The sequence below is a fragment of the Malaclemys terrapin genome, chromosome 6 (assembly GCF_027887155.1).
Source record: "Malaclemys terrapin pileata isolate rMalTer1 chromosome 6, rMalTer1.hap1, whole genome shotgun sequence".
Taxonomy (NCBI): Eukaryota; Metazoa; Chordata; order Testudines; family Emydidae; genus Malaclemys; species Malaclemys terrapin.
Genome location: NC_071510.1, coordinates 131,390,138 through 131,401,446, shown reverse-complemented (window position 1 = coordinate 131,401,446; position 11,309 = coordinate 131,390,138). Strand labels below are relative to the sequence as shown.

General features: G+C 58.9%; 1 protein-coding gene across 1 annotated transcript; it reads left to right on the top strand.

Annotated features, from left to right (window-relative positions):
- Positions 1-273: 273 nt before the first annotated feature.
- Positions 274-10,986, top strand: CCL19 (C-C motif chemokine ligand 19). Its single transcript, XM_054032383.1, has 4 exons — positions 274-436; positions 4,044-4,167; positions 6,202-6,298; positions 9,279-10,986. Exons 1-4 carry the CDS (start codon positions 370-372, stop codon positions 9,297-9,299), a joined length of 309 nt encoding a protein of 102 aa, XP_053888358.1. The 5' UTR covers positions 274-369; the 3' UTR covers positions 9,300-10,986.
- Positions 10,987-11,309: the final 323 nt, after the last annotated feature.

Here is an 11,309-nt window from a genome sequence, read left to right as displayed (position 1 = left end):
CCAGAGCTCTGGCAGCTTCCCATGAAATGGGGGCCTGAAACCTAGCTAGCCCTAGCTCTGTTAGCCCTCGTGGGTTGGTGAAGGGGGTTTGCAGAGCCGGCAGCTCCGTGCTTTGGCCCGTCTCTTGCTATCCACGAGCCAGTCAAGTCATCACAGGCTGCCTGAAAGCAAACAGAGGGATGGGGAAATGGAACCTGCCCTTCTGAGTCAGTGCCTCCCCCCAGAAGTGAAAGTGAGAGCTGAGATGCTGCAGGATAAATAGCGAGCGGGAGCAGCAGGATTCAGAGAGCTGCAGGCGACCGTGCTGACAGCGCCGTCCATACTCCACCCGGCAGGCTACTCCTGGGCTCCCAGCCTGCCCGCCCGAGCATGGAGCTGGCTAGAAGCATGGCTTTCTTCGCTCTGCTGGCCCTCTCCCAGTGGAGCGTCCTGCCAGGTAAGATGGACCTGGGTTCTGCTCTCTTGCATCCCGGGCTCTTTAGAATAAGTCTGACTGGTTCGTTCTGGATTAGTAAATTTGGTCTTTGGCTGCCTGCTGACTTTCCAGCTAAGGTATCGACAGATCCGCTGCCGGGGCACCTGAGCCCCACGACCGTCAGTATATTTATCCCCACCGCACCCTGGGAGCTAGGAGATGCTATTAGTCCCTGCAGAGAGGGGGAACTTCAGGGCAGGGGGGTAAACCTGGCTCTAAGTCTCGCGGGGAATCACACCCAGTTCTCCTGAGCGCCAGGCTAGCCGTCCTAACCACTGGGCCACTCTTCCTCTCACCTCTGCTGCTGGATGTCACTGCAGGCTTCCAGCATTCACAGGCTGGCCCGTTAGGGTAGGAGATGGCCCCCTCTAAGTGCCGGCTAGCCCCTCTCCCCATGTGCGATTGCACCCTGCCAGGGCCAGCTCCTTGGCAAGCTGGTGCTTGGGGCAGCCACTCCAGACAGGGGCGGCAGGTCCAGCTATTCGGCGGCAATTCGGCGGACGGTCCCTCACTCCCGCTAGGAGCGATCGCAGCTTTTTTTTTTTTTTTTTTTTTGGTGGCTGCTTGGGGCGGCCAAATCCCTGGAGCCGGCCCTGCACCCTGCGCTCCAGTCTGCAGCGCGGCGTCCCGTTCATTCTGAAATCTCTCGGGGTTGGGGACTTGAGGCAAACGACCCCCCTGCTGCAGGGGGCGGCAATAGACCCGTCTGCAAATGACGCACGTGCTAGTTGCAAAGGGAGAGATGGCGCTGCCCCCCCCCCGTATGCCTGGCGCAGTGAAGTGCTGAGCTGCAGGGCTGGAGCCACCAGGCTCCCCCAGAGCCCCTTCGCTGGGGCATTAATGAGCAGATCCTCATCGCACCTAAGAGGCTGCTGTCATTACTCACCTTGTGCAGGGGGGAAACTGAGGCACGGAGCAGTGATGCGACTTGCCCAGGGCCAGACCGTAAGTCTGTGATAGGCTGGCAGTGTTTGATGTCACTGATGGCACAAGGCAGGGGGAGGATCGGGTCCTGGATGCCTGTGCACGTGTTGTCTGTTGTGAGCATGAGTGTGCGTGTGGAAGGGGTGTGCGAGAGAAGGAGACGAGGGACGGGTGTCCTGGCTTCTTTGGGCTTTGGACAGCACCAGGAGCATTGTGGGCTCTGCTGGAAACAATTGAGAAATAATAATAACCTGTAAAACCAAATCAGAATCCCAGCCAGGGGGCGGGGAGGGGGTGGGGGTGAGACCCAGAGCCAGACCCCTTGGAAAGAATTCTCTGCAGTAACTCAAGCCCCCCCATGTAGCACCCCGTCTCCGGCTACTGGAGACATTTGCTGATAGCATTCGGCTGTCTCCTGTTTATGTTCGTTCTGGCACAAGGAGGCGACGGGCACAGAAAGCCCAGGACAGGACCCAGTACAACTCACGCCTGCGTTTCCAGTCAGCAGGGAACCGACCCGAGTTGAATAAGGGGGGCTGCTAGAGGAACTAAGGGAAGAGCCGAGAGGAGCTTTGCGAGGGGCCAAGCAGCAGGAGGGCGGGAGTGAAATCCGTGGGTCTGCACAGCAGAGCGGGGAGCTCTGGAGCGCGCCCCATCTCTCAGCCACGCAGACGGCCTCTAAGCCCGCTGGGTGGAACAAGGGTGAGGGTTCAGAGCGGGAAACGCCAGCTGCCCTTTACATCTCTGGGACACTTCTCTCCAGGTTAGCCTGGTACTGCGTGAGCTAAGAGCGGACGTCGGCCTTGGTGTTCGAACCAAGGGCCGAGGAGCAGGACTCCTGGGGGCAGATGAAGGACCCTAGGAAGGAGTTCCTGTGTGGGGAGAATCTGGCCCCAGGCTCCAATCCTGGCTCTGGCACAGGCTTGCTGTGTAAATCGGGGCAAGTCACATCACTGCACGGTGCCTCAGTTTCCCCTCTATGAAATGGCTGCAGTGGGTAGTACTGAGCCAGCTGCCGGCACGCTGGGAGATTCAGTTAGTTACTAGAACTGGAGTCCTTGTGGCACCTTAGAGACTAACACCTTGATTTGGGCATAAGCTTTCGTGGGCTACAGCCCACTTCTTCGGATGCATGGAGTGGAACATATAGTAGGAGATATATATACATACAGAACATGAAAAGGTGGGAGTTGCCCAACCAACTGTAAGAGGTTAATTAATTAAGATGAGCAATTATCAGCAGGAGAAAAAACACCGTTTGTGGTGATAATCAAGATGGCCCATTGCAGACAGTTGACAAGAAGGTGTGAGGATACTTAACATGGGGCAATAGATTCAATTAGTGTAATGACCCAGCCACTCCCAGTCTCTAGTCAAGCCCAAGTTAATGGTATCTAGTTTGCAAATTAATTCAAGTTCAGCAGTTTCTCATTGGAGGCTGTTTTTGAAGATTTTCTGTTGCAAAATTGCCACCTTTAAGTCTGTCACTGAGTGACCAGAGAGGTAGAAGTGTTCTCCTACTGGTTTTTGAATGCTATGATTCCTGATGTCAGATTTGTGTCCATTAATTCTTTTGCATAGACACAGTCCGGTTTGGCCAATGTACATGGCAGAGGGGCATTGCTGGCACATGCTGGCATAGATCACATGGGTAGATGTGCAGGTGAACGAGCCCTGGATGGTGTGGCTGATGTGGTTAGGTCCTATGATGGTGTCCCTTGAATAGATATGTGGACAGAGTTGGCATCGGGCTTTGTTGCAGGGATTGGTTCCTGCGTTAGTGTTTTTGTTGTGTAGTGTGTGGTTGCTGGTGAGTATTTGCTTCAGGTTGGGGGGCTGTCCGTAAGCGAGGACTGGGCCAACCTGAAGCAAATACTCACCAGCAACCACACACCACACAACAAAAACACTGTCCCGCCCCTCTCCCGGTCATGACCACCAGCCTCATGCAGGACAGCCTGTCCAGGGCAGGTTGGGGCCCAGAGCTGCCCCTGGCACAGCAGTGCAGGGCTGGTCATGGCTCCGTGGCACTAGCTCCCAGGGGCACGCGTGAGAGTTTCCAGACTCGTCTCCGTGCTGACCTGCAATCGCCGGCTCGCTCTGCAGGGACGTGAGCAAGGTGCTGCACCCAGTGCACTGGCTGGGAACCAGGAGAGCTGGGGGCGATTCCTGGCTCTCCCACAGCCTGTGCTAATGCCCTTGGCAGGTAGCCTTGTACCGTCACTCCCTGTCTCTCCAGGGGGGTCAGCCCTTGTGCCCGCAGCTCCCGGGGCTCAGGTCATCCATGTTTCTCAAGGGCTCGAGATGCCCAGGAGGGAGGGGCCGGGTGAGGGCAGAGAGTGCCCATTAGCCGTCAGATCCACTGGACTAGGGGGTTTCCCAGAGAGGCCCAGCGCGGAGGCGTTCACACCCAGACTGGAGGGAAGCCCTGACTGACCAGAGGGACAGATGAGCTGCCACCTTGGGGCTTTTCCGTCTCTCACGTCAACGCCTCCACAAGAACGGTGCCAGTTTGCCCCAGTGAAGAGACATCTCGAGGACGTTGGACTCTTGCTGGGAGCCGGCTGCCCCCTGCTCTCTGCCCCAGCGGCTGTGCCCTTCCCTCTCCCCTTTGCCCATTGCTCCCATCGCTTTTCTCTTCCAGCGTCCGGCAGCAACGACGCCCTGGACTGCTGCCTGAGAACGAGCCAAGTCCCCATCCCCCGCAAAATCGTGCTGGACTACGTGGTGCAGCGGATCCACGACGGCTGCCCCATCCACGCTGTGGTGTGAGTCCCTCGGCAGCGCCGAGCGCCGTGGGGTGCCGAGCTCTGGGGAACGCCGGCTGGGGGGCAGCGTGAAGGGGACACGCTGATGCTGCTGGGGGGCATGAGGGAAGTCTGGCTGGTTTGGGACATGGGGACAAAGGGTGGGAGAGAAGAGTGCAGATCAGACACCACGGGGATGGGCGCTGGGTAGAACAAAGCTGGGAACCCAGAGAAATTTCAGAGGCTTCTTCTCCAGCCCCCTGAATCCACAGAGATTTTTCCTGCCACTAGCTCCACCCTGCACCGCTCCTGCGCCCAGCTCTCCTGCAGGACGGCGCTGCGAGCCCAGGCAGAACTCCATGATGACTGCCAGAGTGCCCCCAGCACTCTGGGAGCTTTGCCCAGGGCAGCAGCTGAGCAGAAGTGAGGGTTGCCAGCTGCTTGCTCCGAGAATACCCCCCCCCAGCTGCAATGGAGGGAAGGGGACAGGAAGTGACCCCAGAGGAGTATCTCAGCAAGTGGCCCAGTCCTTTTGGATGTGGTGGGAGGGACAGTCCAGCTGGTGATTAGCACAATAAGTCTTCCCTTCGACAGCCCTTCCGCTCCCATTAACAAGCCAAACCTCACGGCCCCGTGCAGCAGGGAAAGCCGACCCTCTCCAGCCTGCAAACAGGGAAACTGAGGCACGGGCGGTGATGTGCCCACAGGGACCCAGCGATGCTGTGGCAGGGCTAGCCATGGGGACGCAGGTCTCCCAACAGGCAGGCCCTTGCTTTAAGCACAGACCGTGCTCGCTGTCTATCCCTGGAGAGTGCCCAGTGCAGGTCCCGGGCCCTGCTGGGCTCCCACCCACAGGTAGCTGCTGGTGCATGCCAGGAAGGAGCTCTGGCCCGTCCCTATGCCAGGCGGAAGCAGGGCCTGGGCACGGTGCTGAAGGGATCCAGAGGTGGCCAGGAGGTGTTATTTACACCTTGTTCTGCCTCTCAGCCTGGCCCCCGGCCATTGCTCTCAGCGCTGGGAGTCTGGGGGTGGGTTGGAGCCCTGCTGTGATCAAAGGGATTTGGGGGGCAGCCAGCCAAACCAGAGGCTTTGCAGCCTCCTGTCCCACTCAGCCAGGGTGACTCACTGCTGTGCAGGCAGCCGGGGGCACAGCGCTCTGCTGGAGCGGGGCCTAGGCAGCCCCCCCAGAGCCCATCCTGCTCCAGGCCTGAGCCATAGCCGCTCTGCAGCTGGGAGAGTTCGGCTTCCTGCTGCACCCGACCGGGACGTGTCCGTCGTGACGAGCACCACAAGAGCTGAACGCAACGGGGCAGCCACCCCAGTGACTCCCCAGCCGATGGGCCCTAGCCGGCTTTCAGCTCCTCTTACGCTATGTCACTTCCCAGCCCGGGCGGCTCTGGATTGCCAGCTGGAGCCAGTCAGGGGGAGCCTCGGACAGCTGGGGGCCTTGGTTCGGACAATTCGCCCAGCGCGAGGCTGAAATGGGGCTGGGGTCCCAGGAGAACAGGCTGTCTCCTGCGGGATCCTGAGCAGGTGCTCTGGTTAGCCAGGGCAGGAATATCATAGCGACAGCCTCTGCCCGGGGCTGGCACCATTTCTGCTTCTGACCTTGCCACAGCCCCTACGCGGCTCTGCCCAGCGGGCACGGCCGCCTTTGGCCCTATTGCTGTACAAAATGCTGGATTCAGTTCCTTGCTCTGTTGCTGACTCCCAGGGTGACCCTGGGCAAGTCACTGCAGGGTTTGGTGCCTCAGTTTCCCCCGGGTGGAATGAGGATAACAGGCCTTGCCGGGGGCTGTGAGAAGAAAAGCGTTAAAGACGGTCATTCACTGGGGTGCTCCGGCTGTGGTGCACCAGCCCTTCCTGGGCCAGCAGCGCCAGATGTAGCCCGACTTGGCAGCCAGCCCGGAAGGCCCCATAGGCTGCAGCACCTGGAATAACAGAGAGCCAGGGAGCGGCTCCAGGCGGAGGAGGGGAGCGACGGAGGCAGCTTGGTTTGATTGATGCGGCGCATCCTGGTCAGCTGTCCCCATCTGTTTCCTTGTTGTGTGTTAGGTTTATCACCGTGAGGGGCAAGCAGCTCTGTGCCCCTCCCCATGCCCACTGGGTGCGGCGTCTGACAGACAGGCTGGACAGTGTGTACCAGAGCAAGGTAAGGGTCACAGCTAAACCCGTGCAAAGCCCACGGGCATTGGGCGAGCAGCAGAGGCACCAGCTAGTCAGGGCTGGGCAGACACGGCTGAGGCTTCACCCCCTCCATGCTGGGCACAGGATGCCCACCGTGGATCCCAGCTGCTCACCTCCCCTTGCGGGGTCAGACCGCTGGCCCGTCCACCGCGGGACCCTGCTCCCTGCCTCGCCGGAGCGGGCACTGGGGTCAGACTCCTGCCACTCACCACCTACTAGTCCCGCTAATCTGGAATTCTGCCTCCTACCAAGGCAGCCCATTGGTCACCGGAGTCCTGCACCCCAACTCACCCCTCTGTGCCAGGGCAGCCCATTGGTCACCGGAGTCCTGCATCCCACCTCGCCCCTCTGTGCCAGGTCAGCCCATTGGTCACCGGAGTCCTGCACCCCAACTCGCCCCTCTGTGCCAGGGCAGCCCATTGGTCACCGGAGTCCTGCACCCCACCTCACCCCTCTGTGCCAGGGCAGCCCATTGGTCACCGGAGTCCTGCACCCCAACTCACCCCTCTGTGCCAGGGCAGCCCATTGGTCACCGGAGTCCTGCACCCCAACTCACCCCTCTGTGCCAGGTCAGCCCATTGGTCACCGGAGTCCTGCGCCCCACCTCACCCCTCTGTGCCAGGTCAGCCCATTGGTCACCGGAGTCCTGCACCCCACCTCACCCCTCTGTGCCAGGGCAGCCCATTGGTCACCGGAGTCCTGCACCCCAACTCACCCCTCTGTGCCAGGGCAGCCCATTGGTCACCGGAGTCCTGCACCCCACCTCACCCCTCTGTGTCAGGGCAGCCCATTGGTCACCGGAGTCCTGCACCCCACCTCACCCCTCTGTGTCAGGGCAGCCCATTGGTCACCGGAGTCCTGCACCCCACCTCACCCCTCTGTGCCAGATCAGCCCATTGGTCACCGGAGTCCTGCACCCCAACTCGCCCCTCTGTGCCAGGGCAGCCCATTGGTCTCCTACTCGAGGAGCCCATCTCTGGCCATGCTGGACCAGACCATCTAGTCTCCATCTCCTCCCGGTGTGGGAACAGTGAAGACAGAGCGGCATGTGAGCTTCGAGCTGCGGTTGTGATGGGGAAGGGCTGTGCCTGAGCTCACCACAGCACTGCACACCTCTCCCCCCAGCACTAGCTGCATGGGCAGTCTCTTGAGGATCATTCCCGCATAAGCTGGGGAGACCCTAAAGCCACCTGTGCCCCAAGAGAAGGACGTACAGTTCCTCTTCCTCTCCCGGCCATGGGGCTAGCGCCAAGCGAGGGTCAGAGCGGGACCTCCGTGGCATCGGAGCAATCAGGCAAAGCAGCTGTCAGCCCCCCTGCCGGGCCGGCGCACTGGAGAAAACAGTTGGTGACAGTGAGCAGCTGCTTGCTGGGGAGTAGGGGGGCGGGTCCCTTTATGCCATTTCCTTCTCCAGCGCTGGCTGGAGTGGCTCACGACCGTGAGGGCCTGTCTCGGGGCAGACCCCCCAACCTGGGCTGTGTTTGATGATTAGATTTCACCTCCCCAGTAACAAACGTGAACTCCTGGCTCACCGCACGGAGTCACAGACAGTCCCCACAGACACTCCAGTCTATCCTGCCACCCAGGCAAGCCGGCCTTAGTGAGACATGGTCACTTGCCCCAAAGATCCCAAAATATTCAGGTTACTCCCAGTCCTAAGGGACTAGTCACATACCTCGGATCAGTTTGTATCTCACATCTCACACCAAAGGCAGTGCCGGTAGCCAGTCCTGTAATTAGCTAACTAAAGGGTTATTAACTAGAAAAAAGAAACAACAGAGAGTTCCCTACAGGGGAAAGCAAGCGAACCTATACACACAAATGAGTTACCAGCTACGGTGTCTCAAGATGACAGAGATGTAGTAATCTGCCAATATAAAATGTCTTTCCGGACGGACTCAGGGGTAACCCCGGGGGATCTCTGCCTTAGTTCAGTGTCTCTGGCCCTGAGAGTTCAGACAGCAAAGAGATGATCCATTTTCTTGTGACCCTGTTTTATCTTTTACATTTAGCCTTCCAGTCCCTGAGCCAAGCTCCCCTGTACTGCAGCATGGGCCGTCCATCAACCCTTTGTATTGTGATGTTCCTTAAGGGCCTGTTTAATCTTCATAGGCCTCCTGGGTGGCAGGAGGGACCATTCCTAGGCCTGGGTTCCCAAGTTCAGAGCAAACCTTTTCACAGTTACAAAGCAAAACGGACCTACGTCCTTCCAGCTGGGAATGCAGCCGTTTCGCAGGAGATTAGTGCAGAGAGCAACTTACAAGCGTTCCACAGAGTCTAAACACTAAGTACAGGCTAAGATCAGACTAATACCTATTTTGAGCCAAACTAACATACAGTTGAGCTGGTTTGGGTTCCCGCTATGAGTTTGTCAGTGCTGGCACCTGGTTTACCAGCATAGAACATCAGGGGTGGAAGGGACCTCAGGAGGTCATCTAGTCCAACCCCCTGCTCAAAGCAGGACCAACCCCAACTAAATCATCCCAGCCAGGGCTTTGTCAAGCTGGGCCTTAAAAACCTCTAAGGAAGGAGATTCCACCACCTCCCTACGTAACCCATTCCAGTGCTTCACCACCCTCCTCGTGAAATAGTGTTTCCTAATATCCAGCCTAGACCTCCCGCACTGCAACTTGAGACCATCACTCCTTGTTCTGTCATCTGCTACCACTGAGAACAGTCTAGATCCATCCTCTTTGGAACCCCCCTTCAGGTAGTTGAAAGCAGCTATCAAATCCCCCCTCACTCTTCTCTTCTGCAGACTAAACAATCCCAGTTCCCTCAGCCTCTCCTCATAAGTCATGTGCTCCAGCCCCCTAATCATTTTTGTTGCCCTCCACTGGACTCTCTCCAATTTGTTCACATCCCTTCTGTAGTGGGGAGCCCAGAACTGGACACGGTACTCCAGATGAGGCCTCACCAACGTCTTTCCTTCTCTAATTCCCTAGGACAACCTCTGGAGCAAGTAGACCGGAGGAGCCTGCGGCTGGCCCACGGCCTGGCGATGGGAAAGGGGCTGAGAGATGATCGTGACGCCTGCGAACTCTGCATTCCCCTTTCAGCGTGTCCGGCTGCAGGGCAAACAGCTTACAGCTCCTTGGGACTGAATCCGGTGTGACCGCACTGCCTCCCCTTGGAGATCCCCACTTTCTGCTCTCTGCTATCTGCTCTGCCCTGGGGAGTCTCCCTTGGCTTCTGTGACTTGTCAAGCTGAGTGCTGCTGGACTGGGAGCGCCCCAGGCCTGCCAGCTGCGAGCGACACAGGGCGTGCCGGCTGGCACTGCTCTGAGCGTAACCCGTTCCACACCGAAGCTCTCTCACAATGAGCTGGGCACCTCCACAGCGCCTGGGCAGGCCCTCGCGGCACCCCCGGGAATTAGGGAGGTCTCTGCGCTCAGTGGCTTCAACTCAGCCGTGGCAGGTGGCAACTGACGGCTGGTACAGCCTGGCTGGCTGTGCCGTGGCCACGATGTGAGATGAGTTTGGTAGGTCTCAGCCCAGCCCCTAGTGGGCAGGTGCCCACATTAGAGACACCACAACTGGCACTGAATGGCCCCTTTGCGGGCACAGACCATGGACTGAATGGGCCACAGAGACTGAACTCTTGTCAGTCTAGAGGGGTCCCAGCAGGGCAGGGTGCAGTCACACAGGGGGGAGCCAAGTCCAACTGCTGTCTGCGCTGTCCTGTCTTGGGTCTCCTGGCCTGCCAATCCGGCCCCGTTCTCCAGCCCCGCATTCCCTGCAATCCCTTCTGAATGTTGGCAAATGTGGGCACAAAACCTGTCTTTCTTTTTGCCAACCCCCACGCCGGCCGGCCTGTCCTGTGCCGCCTGCCCCGCGAATGCTTCTGTACCAAGCAGCCAGGGCGGCGCCAAGGGAGTCACTGAGGGGAACCCCAGTGGGCACTTTTGCAGAGCCACTTCCGGGTGGTGAGAGCGTGGTGGCTAACGCACGGCAGCGCTGGCCCTCAGCGATGCGTCGGGCTGGCTTGGGGGGGGGCGGGGGGAGTCAGTTCCCTTCCTTTAAAGCCACCAGGGTTTTTCCTTCCCTGAGCAGCGTAGCGCTGAGCTGAGCACGCCAGGGCTGGAGACGGAGCGCGGCAAAAGGCCAGGCGAGAAGCGTGTTGCTCCAGTTTTTAATTAACAATAAATACATCAATAACCTGGGACGTGTGACCAGTCCTGGAGCTTAGGTCAGCCCGGGGGAGCAGCGTGGTTGGCAGAAGGGGTGGAGAGAGGAAAGCAGCGTGGTACCGTGTCCAGGTCGGGCAGCCCAGGTATTGGAAGCAGCACGCGATAAGGCCTGGGTCAGCCAGGAGCGGAGGAGACTGAGACAGCGTGAGGGGAGGACTGGCTTCACCGTGAGTGACAGCTGGGCAGCCCGCCACGGTGGGCCATTCCCTGGCTACTCCTCCAGGCAGGAACGGGTTTCTCCTTCCCATCAGAGACTCCAGGACCCCCAGGGCTCCTCTGCTGTTCTGAATCCGACTGATCTTGGCCTGTGTCTAGACGCCCCCGGCCGGGTGTCAGCAGCTCCATGCAATTGCCGCGGGCTCTGTTTGCTGTTGTGAATTACAGGGGAATTTGCTCTTTCTTGCTCTCTCGCTCGCTCTCCCCTTTTTGGCTGTGATCAAAATGATTTTTTAAAATAAAAATACCTGAAACATACAAACCTTCCCACTTGTGTTTGAGGCACAAACCCTGCTGGGTTGAGGGGAGGGGGGCTTCGGGGCTAGGACAGTCCCTGCTTGTGGAAGGGAATGCGTCAAGCATTGGCATCCGGTTCTGTGGGGAAGACACACCTCCCATTGGAGCTGGGCACCTCACTGCCCTGGAAAATCTGCCTCATCCCTCAGGAGCTCTCTCAGCACCCAGCAGTGGTGCTTTGCCTGAGCACAAGGTGCCTGTAGCACCTGCCCATGTGCCTGCTGATGCTTGCCACACATCACTGCACTGCAGAGGAGAGAGGGGCAAAACCCC

Excerpts from the sequence above, each read along its gene's own strand:
- CCL19 (XM_054032383.1), top strand. The coding sequence starts at position 370 with ATGGAGCTGGCTAGAAGCATGGCTTTCTTCGCTCTGCTGGCCCTCTCC. Across the intron at positions 437-4,043 it reads CCAGTGGAGCGTCCTGCCAG|CGTCCGGCAGCAACGACGCC; the intron begins GTAAGATGGACC and ends TTTCTCTTCCAG. Across the intron at positions 4,168-6,201 it reads TGCCCCATCCACGCTGTGGT|GTTTATCACCGTGAGGGGCA; the intron begins GTGAGTCCCTCG and ends GTTGTGTGTTAG.